General features: G+C 38.9%; 1 protein-coding gene across 2 annotated transcripts; it reads left to right on the top strand.

The window, feature by feature from the left end:
- Positions 1 to 483: 483 nt before the first annotated feature.
- On the top strand, positions 484 to 19854 carry LOC108673242 (serine/threonine-protein phosphatase 2A 56 kDa regulatory subunit gamma isoform). 2 transcript variants are annotated; one of them, XR_001930967.2, is made up of 12 exons: positions 484 to 805; positions 3147 to 3468; positions 3826 to 4074; positions 4345 to 4630; positions 4770 to 4829; positions 5360 to 5573; positions 5727 to 5846; positions 6423 to 6550; positions 6936 to 7037; positions 8267 to 8513; positions 10815 to 11511; positions 14212 to 14272. XR_001930967.2 is itself a non-coding variant. In XM_018161040.2 (11 exons), exons 1-11 carry the CDS (start codon positions 800 to 802, stop codon positions 14401 to 14403), a joined length of 1926 nt encoding a protein of 641 aa, XP_018016529.1. In that variant the 5' UTR covers positions 486 to 799; the 3' UTR covers positions 14404 to 19854. The 2 variants fall into 2 exon arrangements, 1 of the variants encoding a protein (XP_018016529.1); XM_018161040.2 differs by lacking the exon at positions 10815 to 11511 and having other exon boundaries at positions 486 to 805; positions 14212 to 19854.
- Positions 19855 to 20981: the final 1127 nt, after the last annotated feature.

The raw sequence follows: 20981 nt of genomic DNA, 5'->3' as shown, positions 1-20981 counted from the left end.
TGACAACAAGCTTGGCATAACTTATTGCGTCTCATGTTCTTATAGGCTTCTTAGTATTTTTTATTATTAATTAATTCTAGTTCTTGGTATATAATAAAGTAATGTTGTTACTTTAGATGAGAACTAAAATTCTATTGGATTGTAAATTTATTCGCTTTTTTCATGAGCGTAAATGGTTCTTCTATCGTAATTCAGACAAGAAATGTTAAGCAATGAATATCTTCAATGTAAACTTCTAAGAAGTCCTGTCTGGAAATAATTCCAGAATACTGCACCACGTACAAAATACGCTCACAATTTTTGTATAACAATGTTTTAATTTTTTATTAGTGGGCAGCCAATTTGCACAATGATAACGATATCAGTGATAAGAAACACATTTCGGACGAACGACATAGCTCGTATAGCCACGGAATATCTCTTGCTATGATAATAATTATGATTCACATGTATTTAAATGATACTAAAATAAAAAAATTCAATTTGTTATCCTTTTTGTGAAAGTTTTGTCAGCTTACTGCAATAAGTGTTCCAATATTATGCTTGTGACCAGAAAACACCAATGGCAGCGTTCCTTGTGAGGCTGAAAAACTGTGTTGGTGCTGAGATTCGTTTCTCCTTTTTGCACCATTAGTCATAAATAGGATTTTTAATTCCATATCCGCTTTTTGACAACATAAAAGTAGTTAATATGATCATAAAATACTCGTAGAACATTCGTTTCAGATGGTTGGCATAAGTACCTAGTGCATGAGGTTCGAGGTCGAACTTCTAAAGAGTACAAAATAAAAGAGTTGACATGGAGGTACGTCTGCACTTTATTAATCGTCAAATTCATTGTTCTGAAAGGCGCGTTGCGATAACATTGTCTCCTGGAATCGTTTTTCATCTTGTAACAGTGCTATACTTGTTCTTTTTCTTTAAATTTTCATTGAATGCGTTGCCTGCATAAGTATATAATTTGTATGTAACCCGGATAAAAATGTGCCGAGATAGATGCCCTACTTGATAGTAAGGCAAAAAAAATTTTGAGACAGGCTTGGACAAATCTGTCTCTGAGTTGCAACTTGACTACTAAAGAGTTATTCCATCTTTTGAAATTGCAGCATTTCTAGCCTACTTGGAAAGACTTGATCTTGATGAACTAGGCCTAACTACCATCAAATTGTCAGTAAAACTGTTGAATTGAGCTGTAAAATTTTAAACTAAACCAAAACTGGGGAGTGGGGACTTAAAAGTTGTACTTGTATTATTTTAGTTAAGAATTTGAAGTCTCAAATCTTGGTTGTAACTTGTATTTACTATTTAGTATTCCAGATTTCTGGTTAACAAGCTGTCACTTGTTAAACTTCCATCTTCCCTTCCCAGCCACTATGCAGAGGGTGGATGCAGCGTCGGCAATATATGGATTTTTAAGCCCAAAGCGTCGCCAGCCATTTTAAAAATGCGTCGCCGGGTAATTTTTAATGAAAAGCCATTTACGCTGAGTAATGATGAACTATTTACAAGCCACGAACTTATTACAAGGTTGCATGCACGTGTTACCCCAAATAACTAATTTTACCCTAAAAACAGTCCGGTTGTACAGCAAGTGTCAACTGAACAAGTAATAAAGCAGTCTGACCGCTCTAATGCAATCAAAACTACGCAATCAAAAAAATGTTGTTTACATTTTTTGCGGGAACTCATTGCAACTGATTTCCGGACAAGCTTCGCTGCATCGTAATCCATCCAACGTACCGGAAACCTTACTTTTTTTTCTAAATAGTTGGCTGAAGACTGAGAAATATATTAAATGCAAGAATTTTAATCTAAATGTGTCGGCAAGATCTTGTGAAGGCAAAAATTTTGCCGATAATGCGTCGCCGTAGGTCTTTAAATCTTCGTTCACTCTCTGCACAGTGGCTTCCCAGGTGGCAGGTGCCACCCTGCAGGTAATGGAAATAGACCAATCTCAATCTGGAATATTAGGCTGAATATTTCTTCAATTTTGGGTGGAAAAAAATCATTTTACAGGTGATTTTGAAAAAAAAACTCCGGGCAAAATAGGCCGTTTCTCTCATTTTTTACTAATGAAATTCGAAAAGGGCTATTGAAATGGTTGAAATTGCCAAATTCACTGGTATTTTTGTCTAATTTAATGGAAGGGTGGCTTCTGTCTGTCCAATTTTCCAGTTAGGAAAATAGATATGAGAATAACATTGATAGGTATACCTATATACTTTTAAATATAATAATGTGGCTCCCAGCTTCCAACATATAATAATGTGGCAGTGGCAGTCATTATGGCTTGAACCAAGATTGGAATTTCTCTACTTTTGAAAAAAATTTCCTGGCTCCAAAATAACAATTTTTTGAAATCTTTTGGCTCAATAGCAGGAATCTCCTGGCTTCAAAAAAGGCACAAAAGATCTAGTTGTGGCTTGAGAGGCAGATATATTCCATGCCAAGCTCTAACCAAGCATTGAATAGAGCTACTGCCCCAACCATAACTAAAGCTTTCCCCATTTTTGTAGCTGCAAGAATCCTGACAGATAAATTATCACCCATCTAATTGTTAACTTGTATGCATGATTGTGCTGCAAGATTCCAAATTATTGAAAATATGATATATACTTTGAAGCTGTGATATATTTAACCAATGAATAGAATTTTCTTATCTTGACTGTTATCTTCACTTGACATCACATTTATCAAGTGATTCTAAAAGCTTGCATCAGTGCAGCTCAAATATTATCTAATTTTGTTGCATTGTAAATCACATATTTTAATCTTCATGTGGTTATGGTATGTGCCTGAGAAAAGGTTTGACTAACTATTTGCCAATTTTTGAATAATTATCATTTAAATGTAGTAATGAGATTAGAAAATGTTTATAAGAGCATTTATGTTTATTATGTCTATGTTTCAGTTCTGAAAGCTTTAGGTTAACATACCTAATTATAAACATGATCTTCTATACAATGTTTGCATATAACTGGGATAGAAGAGTGATATTATGCTGAGAAATAGAAGATAGTGTTTAAAATATTTCTTTCGTCCATAGTTATGGTAATTTAATCTTTTTTTGTATGAAAGCATGTTGATATTTAAGTGAGGTTGCTATGGAGGCTTCTTTTAAACTGTCATTTGCTTGTGCTTCACAGGCTACCGAAATGAGTATGGGTTCAGGGTCAGACCCAACAGCAGGTGGGGACAGCCCTCCTGAGGCAGATGACAATACCAGCAATGGCATCAACAACAACACATCTGATCCTGACTCATGCAGCACATCCATCACAGACCAATCAGCAAACAACAACTCGGCTCTTGATTTAAACAAAGATTTACCTGGACCTCCTCCTACGCAAATAAACAAAATAAAATACTCCCCTAACACTCCAGTTATTAAAAAAGATAAAAGACAAAGCTCTTCCCGCTTCAATGTTTCTCAAGACAGAGAACTACTAAAACTTCCAGCCATTAGAGGTTGGTTTAATTTTCATAGTTTTTCATTTTAATGCTGCACTTATCTTTTGGTTATATTCTCAAAAATGTTCAAAATTCTTTTAGAAAGTATTGTTTCTTTAACCTTTAGGAGCTTTCAACTCAATATTTGTTGATATAACTTTTTTATTTATGTTATGAATTTCAAATAATTCTGAGAAATGTCTAATTCTGTCATTTATCCAAAAATGCCATGTACATGTCAATTGTGCTCATCTTCACATCTTCATTACATGTCACTTGTTCTTCTTAATTTTTGCCTAGTGAATTCTTTTCAAACAATTGTGCTTCATCATTATATTTATCCATTTTGTATCATACATAATTGTTACATTGCAGATGCAGCCCCAAATGAGCGGGAGGAGCTTTTTCTTCAGAAGATCCGGCAGTGTACTGTGCTGTTTGACTTTATTATTGACCCTTTGAGTGACCTGAAATGGAAAGAAGTTAAGAGAGCTGCCCTCAATGAGATGGTTGAATACGTGACAACACAGCGCAGTGTGATCACCGAGCCTGTCTATCCTGAGGTGGTTGCCATGTTCAGCGTCAACCTCTTCAGAACACTTCCTCCCTCAACAAATCCATCAGGTCAGGCAAAGAAAAAGAACAATAACAAAGACATTAAGTTAGTATGATTAATATTTTTTTAGTTTATCACAGTCACTAGAAATTTTCATGCAAAATACTAGGCAAATGCTCAATTATTCATCTTTTTTTATTCTGAGTAGGATCATGCAAGAAAATTGATTTTGTTCTATTCCTCATGACAACTATAACTTCAGCCATGAAATGAATCATTTTTTGAAGTTATTATTATGATAATTATATCATTATAATGTGTTTTCTCACAAATACCAGGGGCTGAGTTTGACCCTGAAGAAGACGAGCCAACTCTAGAAGCTGCTTGGCCTCACCTGCAGCTTGTGTACGAGTTCTTTCTGCGCTTCTTGGAGAATCCAGACTTTCATCCACCAACAGCCAAGAAATACATTGACCAGAGATTTGTTATGCAGTTACTTGAACTTTTTGACTCCGAGGATCCTCGAGAGAGAGACTTCCTCAAAACCACATTGCATAGAATATATGGCAAATTCTTGGGACTGCGTGCCTTCATAAGGAAGCAAATTAATAACATATTTTACAAGTGAGTTTCTTCCATTTAGCTCTTTCATTCTAAGTAATAAATTGCATAATTTGTTTGCGCAATCTATTTCTTTCAGTTTTTAAATGTAAATTTTGCCATTTATTTTTAATGACTTAGCTTACATTTTCACTTCCCTCAGATTTATCTACGAGACAGAGCACCACAATGGCGTGGCTGAGTTATTAGAAATTCTAGGAAGGTGAGATACTGCCCACCAGGTCACCTTATATACTGATGTACTTGTGAGTTATATTAATCAAGTGAAGTAGGTATATACTATCATTAACAGAGAAAAATTCATTTAGAAAATTTTAGAACTAGTATTTTGTAGGTGAGCATATGAAGTATAATGTGTTCGGGAGACTTAAGTTATTTGAAACTGGAACTTTTGATTATTTTTGTCTTCCATCGATTGTTCAACCCTAAGATGATTTACCTATTAACATCTAATTCCCCCATGGTAGCTGTTACTATCATGTATAGATGAATCTATCGTAACATCTATATCATCTATGATATAAAAATCAAGCATTCATGTCAGACGAATATTACCACTAGTGCAGTGACAAAAAGGCTATTGTGCTGCTGATATAGGTATATGTAAGTGCTACTCGTGACACCGCCAATAATTCATGACTCACCACCTAAGTGCCTAAGTGCTTTTCAGTACCTACCTTTCATATTTTGAAACAAAAAATTCCTAATGAATAATGTTGATTTGTTGTGCAGCATCATAAATGGTTTTGCACTGCCACTGAAAGAGGAGCACAAGGTGTTCCTGCTGAAGGTTCTTCTGCCACTACACAAAGTCAAGTCGCTGAGTGTGTACCACCCGCAGTTGGCGTACTGTGTTGTGCAGTTCCTTGAGAAAGATCCATCTCTCACAGAGCCTGTCATCATCGCGCTGCTCAAATTCTGGCCAAAAGTTCACAGCCCAAAAGAGGTGAGCTTTAGCAGAAAAAATAAGGGAATTATAATATTGATGTCTAAAGAGTATGTATGGCAAAGGTAGAAGATAGCTTGATGAGTGGGTGCATGATCACTATATATTGGTAGATGATCATGTCATGATTATGGATTAATTCTTATTTGGCAGGTTATGTTCCTGAATGAATTGGAAGAAATCTTGGATGTGATCGAGCCAAACGAGTTTGCGAAGGTGATGGTTCCCCTGTTCGTACAGCTCGCCAAGTGCGTGTCGTCACCGCACTTCCAGGTACATCATTCTTAGCTGGGCCATATCAGATGATCAAATCTTCTTAACCTTGAATACGTCTTAGTCATTGGTTTAGCTCTCTTTCTGAGAGCAGCACTCCATATTTACAAAAAAATATTATGTTCAAGTTAGTGATGCAGTAAAGTTTTGTAATAATGGAGCATTTTAGGCATTTTATGTGAAATGCTGTAAATTACAATTACCTAAAGAGGGACACTTGTTCAGTGATGCAGGATTTGAATTAATTTGAAATTGAGAATTTAACTTTGAGCTTCTCTTGATTAATGTGAGCATTGTAATGTTTGTAGAGTAACTAACCCTTCTTTACCTCAGCTGTAGTTTATAGATGAGTATTTATCCTTGAGATGGAATAGAATTAAGCATAAATCCCAAACATATAGCACCTAAGGATTTAGCCTCTAACCTCGAACTTATAACTTATAAAGCTATCTTGCGCCATAAGCTATGGAATTTATTGGTTGACAAACATTTGTCAGTGATGGGTTAACTAGAGACGGTCTTGATGTGTTACATTAAGGTGCTTATGTTGAATGCTTACTGAATTCTGGCGTGCAGGTGGCAGAGAGAGCTCTGTACTACTGGAACAACGAGTACATCTTGTCTCTGATCAGTGACAACGCCCACACTATCCTGCCCATCATGTTCCCTGCGCTCTACAAGCACTCCAAGACACATTGGAACAAGTCAGCCTCTCCATCATGTCTCATCTATTAATTTATAGCACTTCTTACAATATTTGCTTGATGGCCTTCATTCATATTTCATTGTAAACACGGTATATTTCTAAACCGTGTCATTACGTTGTGCCAGTCAAATTGTAGTTGCCTCAAGATCAGCTCTTTTGGATGTTGACATCAATATCTTGCTTGAAGCTGTGACTAAGTTTAGGATTCATCTTTTTGCCGGCCACATATTATAGCTTGTCATGGTGTTGATCTTCTATCCAGATGCATGCACTGAAAACCCCTTGTCCAAGCTCTCATCTTTTTAGAGGTAGTTCGATTTTCAATACTGCATTGAAGGCATTAGAGTGCGTTTTATTTATAATTGAGACAATTTCACGTACAGGACTATCCATGGCTTGATATACAACGCCTTAAAACTATTCATGGAGATGAACCAGAAGCTCTTCGACGACTGCACTAAGAAATACAAGCCTGACAGGCAAAGGTATGTTCCAACTGTCAGATACATATTACCTGGGTCGTACGTCAAAGCTCGCTGAGTACTCTTATGGCCCAAGTCATGAAACGGCCGATTTCCTCTCTGTGATTGGTGGTTTAGCTTAAAAAGTCATTAGTGATTGGACTGACGGAGTTAGGAACTCTTAAATATTTATGATAGTTCTGTCTATGTAGCCTAGAAGTTGGAGTTTGCTGGTGGCAACACAGTTGCTCTGTGTTTTATGTTTTTTTCACTGGAATTATTTTGTTTTTGTTTACGGTTTTTCTCAGTTTTTTTTTTTTAATTGTGGACATGAGTTCTCTCCACCTCTTAAATTGTAAATAAACAACCTCATAAGTTGAAATTGAAACCTTAGCATGTTTCTAAATTATATGATGAAGGTCAATTAAAATGGGTATCAGATCTTAATTGCAGTGTTCTTACATGCTACGGTAAGGAAAAATATTTCTATAGTAATGATATCGTGCTGTATTACCATAATTCATGCCAAATTATCCTTTGTGTCCACCCCTGCTGATCAGTATTGATGTCAGTGCTATCTACTCCTGGTAGTAAGAGAGACGCCAGAGCACGATTGTACGTATGATGGCGGCACAGGCAGGGAAATACTGCTTGGTGCTGTGACGAAGGCGGTGGGTGTAAGTGGATGTATGTGCATACAGGGGGGAGTGACGGAAGTGGGTACGAGTATTTCATTATTTGGCATGAAGAAAACTCTTGAGTATATGATGGTGGAATGTGAGACGTGTGAGAGATCGATGGAATTCCTGTTATGCAGGAGTTTGTTTTTGATGATTGGGTGCAAGGAATTGCGTGGACAACAGTAGGATAATACAGACGTGAAGCAGATTCCAGGGATTGTGAATTTGTGTGGGAAGCAAATATGGAAAAAAATCTGTATGTGGTGGATGTCTAGAATAGTAATTTTCATTTGAGGAACGAAAACAATCTAATTAGAGCTCGGAGTTTTAGGCTGTTTGCTTTTAACATTTCAAAAGCTCTATTTGATCTTTGGATTGTTTCTTCCTCGAATTTAATCGTAGCGATAAAGAAAAAGGAAGAAAGCGGCCTTTGGCAGCTTTTCTACCATTGGCACTGCATGTGGCATATAGCTTGCACTGTCATTGAGGTCAGGTTGGTAGAAATACTGTATTCTTTGTTAACTATTTTTGTCATCATGTCAATGTATTGTTGATGCCTCATCTGATTTACAGAGAGAAGGAGCGGATAAGAGAGCGAGAGGACGCTTGGCATGAGGTTGAGATGAAAGCTGAGCAGAACCCGCTCTATAGTGAGTACTCCGAGGCGATCATGCAGAGTTCTGCACAGTCTTCGCTGCTCTACACCAACACGCATCACATGCTCAATGATGAGCTTGACGTTGAATTTGATGCCAACGATGCTGCTGCAGTTGTGGCTGCTGCTGCCGCCGCTGCTGGAGGAGACGGAGTTGCCAAAGAGGTAGGCAATAGTGCTGGTAGAGGCTGGTGGTAGATACCTCGTGTGATTTTGTTCAGTTTTATTTCCCTCAAAGGAACAATGACCAGAAATGTGTTCCAGGTCCTGCTTACTTGCGTACTTTGCATTAAAATTGTCTCCATATGCTCCCAGGTGACCGTTCGTTTCATATCTTGGAACATTCAGCTCGCTCAAATTTCATTTGTAAATTCCTTTGCAGCTTTATGATTTCCATTCTCATTTTGGCCTATAATTGAAGCTAGGTAGTGCTTCATTGATGTGAACATTGTAGATATAATATCCTCATAGATGAGTTGCTCAGACCAAACATCTTCGTGTCTGTTGATGAAACAATAATCAATTGTCAAAGATGGTTGTCTTGAGATGATAATCTAGACTCGAGTATCATAGATACCTGTCATGTGTTTTGAGGTATTACACAAACTCAAGCATCGAAGATACAAGCCATACAAGATGTATCGCGGAATGTCTGTGGAAAACTTCCTTGTTGAGAATTTTTTTTGTTCGATTTCTGTATGGAATCATAGCATTTGTTTCCCAATTTCTACTGCTAAGCATTAACACGTTCCCCGCGTATTGGGCCATATGTGTACCACGAAATTTATTTCTTCAGGACGTAGTGGTGCGTAATTCAGGGTTGCCAGCTGGCCTAAAATATGGCCAAGTCCGCGAACCTAAAACGCCAAAAAAGGTCTATAACTCAATATATACTAGTATATTTTTAGGTTCCGGTGTAAAAATTTCATGTCCCTCTTATTTAAATTTAACTAGGAAGTACCCCTATCATAAATTTTAGCCGGCCAACGCAATTGACAAAAAACTAAATCGCGGAATTTGTCCGGAAAAAAGACCGGAAGTCTGGCAATCTTGTTTCATAATAGTACAACAAATGAAATGATTAGTACGAGATGAAGCAATCGCAGTCAAAGTGTTAACAGGTTTGATCATGACGACAGACTCGCAAGTATCTTGCCTTGTGTTCATTTCATGTTTCACTCGTTTGTTTTCCTTGAATTCATTCAACAATTCAGCATGTGAGTCAGGATATTTTCCTTTATTCATTATGTAGGTATTGATTCATTATCAATTGATTTGAAGAAGCATCACCGTCATTTGTTTTTGCCTTTTTGGCACAGGCTTAGTCTGGACCCAGTGTGTTTGCTGCAGGGCCGCGCATATTCTCTTGTTTACTGTAATTACTATCAAGTATCCACAATCCCGACAAAAGTTTACTTAGAGCAGCTCAACTTTATTAAGTGAGCAGGTCTCAGACAAAGTAGTCTCTAAACAATTTTCTTTTATCGTTTCGTTGCTCTTAGTCGCTTTACAATGCCATTTTATTTGCGTTTTCCTTCTAAGAAGAGATGCGTCTGATGGTAAATCTAACATTAACATCTCCTGACGGTTGTTGCGGCTGGTTCAAAATTCTGAAACCCATTGAACAGTCAATAAGTCGCAACATACGATCACATGAGTTCTATACTGTTATTTCGTCCACATCTTGATATTATACGGGCCATTTTAATCAAGTCTTAGACTCTTGGTGTTGACTGTTTGGAGAGCTAGTTGTTCTCACCTTAATTTCGCTGCTTTAAAGAATAGAGCATTCCACGCTTCATTTGTTATTAAAAAGAAAGATTTTATCAGTTTTCCCCCCTGCATCGATAAAAAAAAAATTAGTCCGTTGACAGAGATACCTACTGCAAGGCTCTGACTTCTTGAGACACAAACTACTACACTGAAGATCCTTTCTGTATGTAGGGTGACTGCCACACAGTTCACTTTTCCGTCATCTAGCTTAGTCTAGTGTCCAGTGACCTCCATCTTCATGTCTGACATCTTGCATTCCTATAGAAGTGCCAACAATGACAGCTTCTTGTGGGTGCTCTTATTCACTTTTTGCACGGGCTTATTTCTGGGTTAATTTTTTTCTGTCGACTGGTGACTTATCTTGAGCATTTAACTTTGCTTATCGTGCATTAATATTACCGGGCGTTTGTAGTTAGCTGTGCTTTATAATGGTTCAAATAATGCTATTTCTTCTGGGTTCTTTTGTGATAACTTTACGTGGATGTTGAAATATTGCTATTTTTCCTCAAATATTTTTTTTTGTGTATTTATGTTACATAGTTTATGTTACATAGATTTAATTTTAAACTTAGAGAAGTACACTACAGTAACCAGTGAAACATGTGCATCATGCATTACTCGTGCGCCATGTATGCCATGTTTATGTCCTCTATTTTCATACAGCTACGTCGTGTTTTCTTTGTGCCATGACAGCTGTCAGGTCTGCATCTGCACGACCACCGACAGCCCGTGTCCTGATTTAGTGCTAGAAATCCCTACAACGACTTCACCACAGCAACCACCAGCACCACTGTAACAAACACTACCACTACTACCACAACCACCACCGGCAGCTGTCGTCTCTACCAACAGCCCAGCGGCCACCAGGCGTTACCACAGTCTCAGCTCACTCCTCCTTCAGCGTCTCCCGCATGCCAACTCATCTCTCCCATTGTGTAACTTGGTCAGGACTTGCTGCCAACCTCTTCAGTGGCCACTGACGAATCGACTGGCTCTTTAGTGGTCACTGACATATCATCTGGCTCTTCATTCGCCACTGATATATCACCCTGCCTCTTCAGAGGCCACATAAATATCACACGATACTGCAGTGGTCATCGACGTTTCCAAGCTCTTCAGTGATTGATGTCTCTGGATTCATCTGTCATCAGTGATCGATGTCTCCAGACTACAGCCATCAGTGCCCCATGTTCCATTGAATTGTTGCCTCATGCATTGCTGGCATCAGTGTCCTGCTCTACTAGCCTCTTCAATGATCAGCTCCTGATGTTTCTTCAGTCAACCTTGCCTTATATGTATTCTGTCGGCGTGCCTGATGTTGCTTCAGTCGGCCGGTCTGATGTCTCTTCTGTCGTCACTACTTGAGTTCTTCAGGCTCTTCAGTCCTGAGGTGCCATCAGTGAGCACTCTTCCTTGTGTTCAAATTCAGCTGCATGTTCCTTCTTCTCCCCGTCTTAGCTGCTGCTGTTCCCTCCTACCTCCGTATTAGCTGCTGCTGTTCCCTCCTCCCACCGTATTAGTTGATGCTGTTCCCTCCTACCCTCGTTATTAGTTGATGCTGTTCCCTCCTACTCCCATATCAGCTGCTGCTTTTTCCTTCCCTGTCAATGCAGTTGTTGCATCAACGGCTGCTAAGAGCGGCTTTCTGTTCTACCTGCTAGTGTCACTTGATGCTGCATAAACCCTGTTGCTTTACCTGACTCTGCTTACCGTTAAGTTCTTAAATGCTAATGATGCAAGAGACCGTTGCTGCTGTTGAAGACAGGTGTCTAGGGGAACACGTGAATCTCCTAATGTGGAAAGGAACCCAGAAGTGAAAATTTAGCCAGAAAATAGTATTTATAGCAATCCTTGAGCTTTGGGAGCTGTGATTATTATCCTTTTGAGCTTCCTGATTTCTATAACTTGTTAGCGAATCTCAGAAACCTAGAGCCATTACTGTATTACCTGTGTTATTTGCCGCCTACCTGTATTTTTTATTTCAGTTGCATGTGTGATCGATTCGAATTTAATCCTGCTTTTTGATTTATTATGTAGTTCTGTTGGTATACAAAACGGCACTTAATCCCTTAAATCGGTTTTAAATCCTTTGTCCGTTTTAAAACCGTAGTCAATTTTTTTTTCATATACAAATGCCATTCTTGGATGATCCCCGCCTTCTTTGGATGCTAAATGTTTTCATCTCGTTTACTCCATGTTGTAGTGTCGATACTGAAAAAACCTTTTTAAAAGTTGAAACTAGAAGTAAAACGAGAACCGCGGCCACTAAAAGTTTAGCCTCCTTGACAGTTCTTGTGTTCAAAATCTGTTCATAAAAGAACTATCAAAATTACACTACGAAGCCCCAAGTTCTTGCACTAATAATCTACTACATTGCTGTCCATACTTGTCACTTGCTGGTGGGAAATAAATGTTTCTATCTGTTGTAACTGCTTAAATTCAAGTGCAGGTTCTGTGTGTTTGAAGGGAAATCATCTTGTGAAGCTTGGCAAGACAAGCCAGTGTATTGAGGCGCATTGCACAGATATCTGGATGCTGTTGTAAATTTGTTATATATTATGTCAAATCATTCTGATTAGTGTAGCAAGACTTTTGATGAGTTGCACTTCCTGCTATACATACGCTGGCAACTTCTGTTATCATTTTGTTAACTTTGCGCACATACTATTTTTTGACTAAATTATACGACATCTACACCGAGCCTTAGTAGTTTAAGCTATGAATGGGGCTATGGCGGCTCCCAACACCATTAGTGGACGTAGTGTCCCTATTCGCCGATCAATACTCCAGCTGGGTCTATACTTTCAAAACAAGTTAAGAGATCGTAAGTTCATCTGCCAATCATTGACGGCCATTCGAGCAAAATCCACCAATCATAGACAAGATAATTGAGCGTAAGTAGTTACGTTCACTTGGCCAGTTTTGAAAGTATGGCCCCAGGACCCTTTCACAACACCACACTGTTTCTCTGACGAGAAATTTTTCTCGAAGCCAATTTTTGAAAACACTAAAATTACGTATTTATCAAACCCATCTTTCTCTAACCTGACTCTTCTGCCACACCCGACATTTTTTGTGCACTTGGCTCATTCTATCGCACCCAGCTTCCCTGGAGAGTTTGGTCTACTGCGCTGCTAGGAAAAAATGCATTGGAGTGTAATATTTTACTTAACTTTCTCGCTGTATAAAGTACATCAGAATACTTATATAATATATGTGTTCACATTGTATGTACAATTACACAAACTGTTTCGTCTGTGCAATTTACACTGGCATATTATTATTGTGAAAAGGTCATGAAGTTCCGCACATTTTCCTATCTAGTTTGGCTAAGATGCAATGTTTGTTTTAATTTTGTGCTTGCCTTAATATTGTATTGACTGACGCTTTTGGCTTGCTTCCTTTGATGTCAAATGGTCTGAACCTTTACTCCGATCACTTGTACCACTGCCATGATGTCAGATTATCTTGACCCTTACCTTAACATTTTGTTACCTCAAGTAAGATAATCTAGAGGTTTGTTTCGACTCAGACTCCAATGCATGTAGGATTAAAACACCCTTTGCCTTGATGCAAGATTATCTTAACACTCGTTCTTACTTCATCATTAGCCTAACTAGTATTATATTAACCCCCACTCAGATGTAGGTAGGATTACAGCAAACTCTGCTTTGATGTGAGATTATCTTAGCCATTATCTTGATATTGATAGGATAACTTCACCTTGTCCATGATTTTAGATTACATTAACCATACTCTGACCCTTAATTACTCTGACCTAAGACTATTTGTTTCAAGAAAGAACTAGATCCCTAATGAGCGTCACTGACAGGTACCTGACAAGATTCCAGCAAATGCAATGGATTGCACACGGAGTACTTGCCAATGCATTCAAATGGGCATAATTATGCAATTATTAACTACCAAATACTACGTATTTGGTAGTTAAGCACTGATGAATAAACTTATTTTCTCTGCCGAATGAACGCATGTTTCCCTCGTTATTAGCACAACTTATGTTAATTAAAAATAAAATGTTTTTTTTATACTCACTGGTAGGAATTGCTTCTAAACGCTCTCCTCCTTGTAGGTCCCTGGTGCAGTTGAGGCCAAGACGGAGGTTGCAGGAGCGGCGCCTCGCAACAAAGAGAAGCCGCTGCTGCGTCGTAAGAGCGAACTGCCCTATGACGAGACCACCATCAAGGCCCTCACCGACCACAAGCGTCCCAACGAGTACCTCACCGTCAACAAGGAGCTCTCGCTGCCTGTCGAGTCTGTCTGAACACCGTCAGCTGTCAACTAGGGGCTGTTCTTGCCGGTTGCGTCCGTCTGAACACCGTCAGCTGTCAACTAGGGGCTGTTCTTGCCGGTTGCGCCCGTCTGAACACCGTCAGCTGTCAACTAGGGGCTGTTCTTGCCGGTTGAGTCCGTCTGAACATCGTCAGCTGTCAACTAGGGGCTGTTCTTGCCGGTTGAGTCCGTCTGAACATCGTCAGCTGTTAACAATTTGCCATTCTTACCAACCTATTGTGTGTATTAAAGCTTGGTAATGTTCTCAACGGCTAATCTTCAGAGCAAAACTTTCCAAATTAGTACAAGAGTTCTGTCTGACGCATATAAGAGGATCGTTGAGTATACAGTGAGTTAACGCAGATACCTTGCTGTATACTCCCTTTGAATGGAATCTGTATGAAACCATGCTTCCCTTCACTCAGTCTTTTTTAACACCATCTGCTCCAGACATGGCCGTACAATTTCATTTTCGGTCACTTTGTCATATATTGGTATTGCTGCTCCATGAGGTTGAGAACGTTACTAAGAGATGAAGCAACTAGTACCTACATCAACTCAAATCTCCCACCACTGTAGTACCACCATTACCAAAAAATACTAACATCATCACAATATTGAAACCCCTAGTAGTAGTTCCTCCATTCCACAATACACAAGCAATAGTAGTTCCTCTATTCCACAATACACAAGCAATCGTAGTATCTCCATTCCACAATATACGACCACTAGCAGTAGTACAGCAATTTCACAATGTACCACTGCTATAAATATGAATATCTTTACTAGCCTGCTTTCCTAGAGCTTATTTGTTTCTCTTTAGTCGAGGTTTCCATGGAAAAGACCTTTTTTCCCCGTCAGTACGATGGGAAATAATGGTCTTTAATGTATGTTGTTCTTTACTGAAGTTTTCATTCAGAACAGATACCTCGCGTAACACATGCATTTGATTCAATCCCACTACGTTTGAATTACATTCCGCTTCTCTTGAGCTTATTGGCTGCAGTTCCATACATTCGTATGTACAAATTAACCTTGGTTTCTTAAAATAAGGAACCTTATGCTTCATTTAGCATTTCTTATGAATCAATTTTTTGCATTTTATTTTCTCATTTTGTGAATGGGAAGAGGCGTGATTTATGGTAGCCTCGTTTGCAGTGCCTGTTATATGAATGTTCTTCTTCAGCAATTCTGTTTAAATATCCTCTGTTATCGTTTTCAGTAATTTGCCTGTTATGACAGACTGTTATTTCATATTAATACTGCATTATTTCACAGCTTGATGATGGTTGCGTAGTCCGACTAAAATGGCTCTGGCATAGTCATGTGCCCTTATCATGGACAGCCTCCAGTGCTGTTTTATCTACTCTTATCTTGACTTACACCTTTCTTCCGTATGTTGTCACCCTCTCTGATCCTTTGATCGTCATATCTCTTCTTTTCCACACGTTCTTCTCCGGTCTTTTGCTGGGTGATATGTCCCAGTTTCATGAACTCAGCTCGAGCGTTCTTACGAATTTTTTTAAACCTTAACCAGGTTCCTATTATTTACTTTTGAGACATTTTTAAATATGAGCCTCGAATACTTGCCTTGTAGCATTTCTTGGAGACATAATATCATATCCTGGCTAGTAACTTGTATCGTGTGCTGAAGGTATTCTTTACCTTTGGGTTCCTGCGTTTTAGTTTGACTTGATATAATTTTATAGCTTGGTTGATATCAATTTAATTGAATTCTGCGACCTGACTCGTAGTCGGTTTCTCGAAGATACTTACTATGCCGTAAGTACGTCACCTAATCATGGCATGTTCTCAACGTATCCTGCCGAGCAACCACAGTTATCCTCTTTAAAATATGAGGTTAGGGTTTAACTTAGCATTAAGGTCTTGAGTATCTCGCTGGATTCTCTACATATGAAGAATATGGTCATGGCAAGAATATGGATTGTTGGGTTATAAAGTGAATAGGCGAACTTGGGATGTTGGGTTATAAAGTGAATAGACAAAAACTCGGTATGTTGGGTTTTAAAGTCAATATGAAAACCTGGGATGTTGTGTTATTGAGTGAATGGGCAAGAACTTGGGTTCTTAGGTTATTGAGTGAATTGGCAAGAAAATTGGTTGTTGTGTTATTGATTGAGTAGGCTTTAGTAATTAGCACAGCCATTTGGTTCTTAGTAATAAATACTTGGGTCGCTAGGCAAATGCTTGAGATGACCTGAGTTCAGCTCGAGTATAACCGTGAAGGAAAAAGTTGATGTGTACGATGGCTGGCCGTTGTCACTCGAGTCCATTTTAGTAAAATAGACAAAAGTGTGTAGCTTATATTCACCCTCGTAGACAACAAGTTGAGTGCTCCCCTCAACTCGTTGCGAGTCGCAAATGTTGTTAACGTTCAATGTAATCTATACTGTTCCATGTTGTGTTCTATAACAAATTATTTAGTTCTAAGAGCGCTTCTTGTATTTAGAGTGTAACCTTTCTTCTCGCTACTATGCTTTAGAGCTACAACGTTATGCTTCACCTTACAAATGGCTCATATGACATGTAAGGGATACAATGATTGACCTTTTCAGTTTGTATCTTACTAAATGCATCTTTACATAGGTTTGATATCATCTGTATTTTGCTATGCGTCTGGCACTATCTGCATATGGTTATGTGTCTGGTGCCATTTGTATATTGAAATATGTCGATTACCATCAATATGTTGCTACAAGTATCTCACCTTAAAGATATCCCTGAGGAGACCAGTTCAGGTCTTCAGTTAATGATATTTTAGGCAGAAAATTTGTTTAGTTTTAAATTGTAGAGGTTGAGGCTTGTGGTATGAGGAAGAGGGTGGTTCATTGGTTCAGTTATGTTTTCCCGTGTGTTGGTAACACGACTGACTGAGTCAACAATGACGGGAGGGATTTGACTGTCGCGTCTTTAGGAATGTTCAGGTATTCTCTCTTGCGTTCTTCGCAGTATTCTTTCCGAGATAAATGGTTTACCTGTCACTGTTGAATGGTTTACCTGGTCGTCAATAAGGACGACCTACTGCTGATGGGTTGGTTAGTATGGACTACCTGTTTCTGACAGGTCCATTAGCACGACCTACTGCTGATAGGTTGATTAGTATGGACTACCCGTCGCTGATAAGTCAATTTGGACGATCTATTGTTGAAAGGTTAATAGGGGCTACCCTAGCGTTTGACGTGCACATCAAATTTGACCTGTGTTGTTGAAAGCATTTAATGTTTCTATTGTATGCTCGTGGAGCTCTCGCTGTGCCTACAATCGTCATGTGCAGCTACTATTGTGTAACCTCGTGTGATCCTACCTCTGGCAAACTTGCATATCGACTGCCCTTCCTTGTTCAACTTCAACTTATTTACTCGAGTTTTGGCCTTTGCTGATGTACATCACTCAGAGAGAAAAGCTTTGGAAATTATCTCGTGAAGCGGTTGTTTGAAATGAATGTCTTGGGAATGGGATATACTTTTTCTAAATATGCTACTGATACCTGGATACGTTTTTGTTAGGCAGCAACGTCTTTGTTGGTTCATGATCAAAATGTTTTGCGGTTCTTGGGTGGCTGAAGTTACATTGCCTTCGATCCCACTCATTTTATGAAATTATGTTGGAGTTTAAGTGCATAGGAGTAGAAAATTTTCTTTACATTGGTTCTCAGTATTTGTGTATCCTGGAAATAATGTAGAACTGATTTGGAGGTCGAGGTGATCTGACGCCGAGTTCTCTTTTGAACCGTTAAATTTTTTTTCTCCATATAGAGTTGAGGACGGATTATGTACTCAACAGCCAAACGTCACGCTGCAAGATCGCTGCTTGATCTTTGGAAGATTGGCAATGTCAAGACAAATCATTTCCTCGTATAATTATTGTGACTTGAACTTTGGGGTGCGCTAGGCAGTGAATGTATACTGCACGCCTTTCCTTTGTGTGGACTCATTAATGTGTAGCAATTACGTATTTGGGATTAATATCAAAACTGTAACACTAAGCGCGATAACGCGACAATGTCCTTATGTTCTGTCCCTAACCAGGAGAACCTCTAAACCATTATATCGATGTGTCTTACTTTTGGTGGTGGTTCTTATTAGTGTACCATCCCTGATTACAATTTATTCTATCTGCTTTAAAATTACAACCAATATATGATATAAATGTGTGCATAATATAGATTTATCTTAATGCCCACCTAATTCCTGTATAATGGAACCTGAATAGTTCAATGTAGAAGTTCACCAATAACTTACTCTTGTCCTCTAACTGTGAATGCCGTTATTACTGTAGGCAACCGCTGCTTCGATTAGGAACTTTTTTTCTTTTCTGTGAAGAAATTAATGGAGTCTTTACTGAGACCTGGAACCTTAATTCATGAAGTCGCTGCTGTCTATAGCTTTGTAGGTAGTTATTTTATTTTTCATGTTCGGTTTGAAGAAGATCGGGCCCAATTATATTTTGATTCAATTTTTGAGAATTCTTTCTTGAAAGTGGTTTACCAGTTCAACGCTAGTTACCTGATGCTACCCTCACCAGGACAATTAAACAACTGAGCAGAGTAGCTCGAGGTATTCGGGGTTACTCTCATCAGGGACAACTCGGTAACTACTCTAACTGCTATGAATGCGTGCTACTAAGGCGTCTCAGGTCTGTACGGGGCTCCCCCCCTCTGATGCATGACGTGTCTAGTAATTTTTTGCGGACTGATTTGTTTGATTTGTTGCGTCGCCCGATGCGCGGCCGGCGAAGAAAGGATTGCTTCATTCCTTGACCTGCAATTAGATACAGGATCTTCATGCATTTTGTTGCTGGTGAGCATTTCTGTCTAGCATTCCATTAAATGGCCGTGATATCCTGCTTTGTGTTCGCATCCCTCTCAGCTGCTGAGTTAAGTTGACATCTTGGACTTCTGGTTTATTGGCCTTCCCTTGCAATCGAGTAACACCCTCGGTATATAGTATACTTGGAACTGTCATGGTATCACCATCTTATAACACTTGGATACCTGGCCTTGACATGTGACAAGGCATTGGTATCGCCATATGACGAGATCACCATCTTGGACTATAAGATACTCGGCCTTATCTTATGACGAAGAGCTTTCTTGGCTTAGACCACGTCCTCAGATGTCCACGTGGCTTGACCTTCCGTTGACACCGCACTCTCGCGGTGACTGACCGAGGGTCGTTACCTGCCGACTCGTGCGCTCCCTGTACATACATACAACCTCGAAGCTTTCGCCTATCTTGTTCTGCCTTCAATATTTTCATATGTAATTATTAAATGAATCATCCTAGTTTAAGCATGAACATTGCTAATTACTGAACCGCGGCCCTACTTTTGAGTTGTGCTCACATCGCAGGTCTTTTAACTGTAAATCTGGAATGGAGAATAGCAACTTTACATAAGCTTAATAATGATCTGCTATAACTGTCACCGTGTTTCCTTAACCTTCGTTTACACTCGCCTAGGTTGGCAGGTAGCATCTCTCGTTCTCAGTTCGATGCAAGAATTTAGCACACACTCGTAACGACAAAAAGCTATGTGCTGTATAGCTTGACACTGTATAGCTTGACTCTGCATTCAATCAAATCCTTCCGCACGAGCGTGCTACAATTACTTACGGACGTCCACTATGCTAATCTAATTCTGCTTGAGTAGCGGTAGCAGTGTTAGTTGTTACTATGAGATCATTCTTCCTGCTAAGCGAGGTGAGTTACAACTTCTCATTCTGTGTGTGCAAATCATCGAATTTAGTGGCACTCGTTGCTAGGACTCACAATGAGTACTAAAACAGCTCATCTCCATATTGGTGCAAGTTTAAAATCGACGAAATCGCTGTAAAATACGTGGGTAAATAATAATACTTTCTTCGCCGTAACTTTGTCTATCCATGTTACTCAACTGCTGGAGAAATAATCTCGCCATTTTAGTGCTGCTGATCCTTGTGGAAAAAAGATTAGATTTCCTCCAAAAGTAAAGGTCATTTTATAACTAAACTGCCAGGAGGGAGAGAAAGACTCTAGAGTGCCAGAAATGGAGTGAATAAAGATTGAGAACTACGAGTGAGTGAAATGGGATTAGCCAAAATAGTCACTTGCGATAGAGTATAAAAGACCATAATTAGGATAATATAAAAAAAGAAATACATTCGAGATTATTAAACCCAGGAAAGACTGACATACTCAAAAACAAAGAATTCCCAGTTGCGGGCCCTGTTATGTGGGTTTGTGAACCGGTGAAAATTCATCAGAGCTGGAACGTGGCTCATTATAATCGTGAATGGAGAAATTATGGTCGATATAATATCTTAGGGCAAGATTTACAAGTTAAATAATAAATAATCCAGTCCTGCTAACACATCAATAACAGCACGTAAATATTTATGTTTTTAGGTTCAATAATATTAATTGTGCTAAAGTTCAAAAATGCGAGATACTGAAACTTTGATCCGACGTTACCAAAAGCCCAACTGATGAGTACCGGCTGATCATAAGCATGTGCAAACAACTCATTTTTAAACGGTTACAGCTTTGTAACCAAATACGTCATTCTAATAGA

Source organism: Hyalella azteca, unplaced genomic scaffold (assembly GCF_000764305.2).
Source record: "Hyalella azteca isolate HAZT.00-mixed unplaced genomic scaffold, Hazt_2.0.2 contig14097, whole genome shotgun sequence".
Taxonomy (NCBI): Eukaryota; Metazoa; Arthropoda; class Malacostraca; order Amphipoda; family Hyalellidae; genus Hyalella; species Hyalella azteca.
Note: the sequence above shows the minus strand (reverse complement) of the source record. Positions and strands in the feature narration are given on the sequence as shown.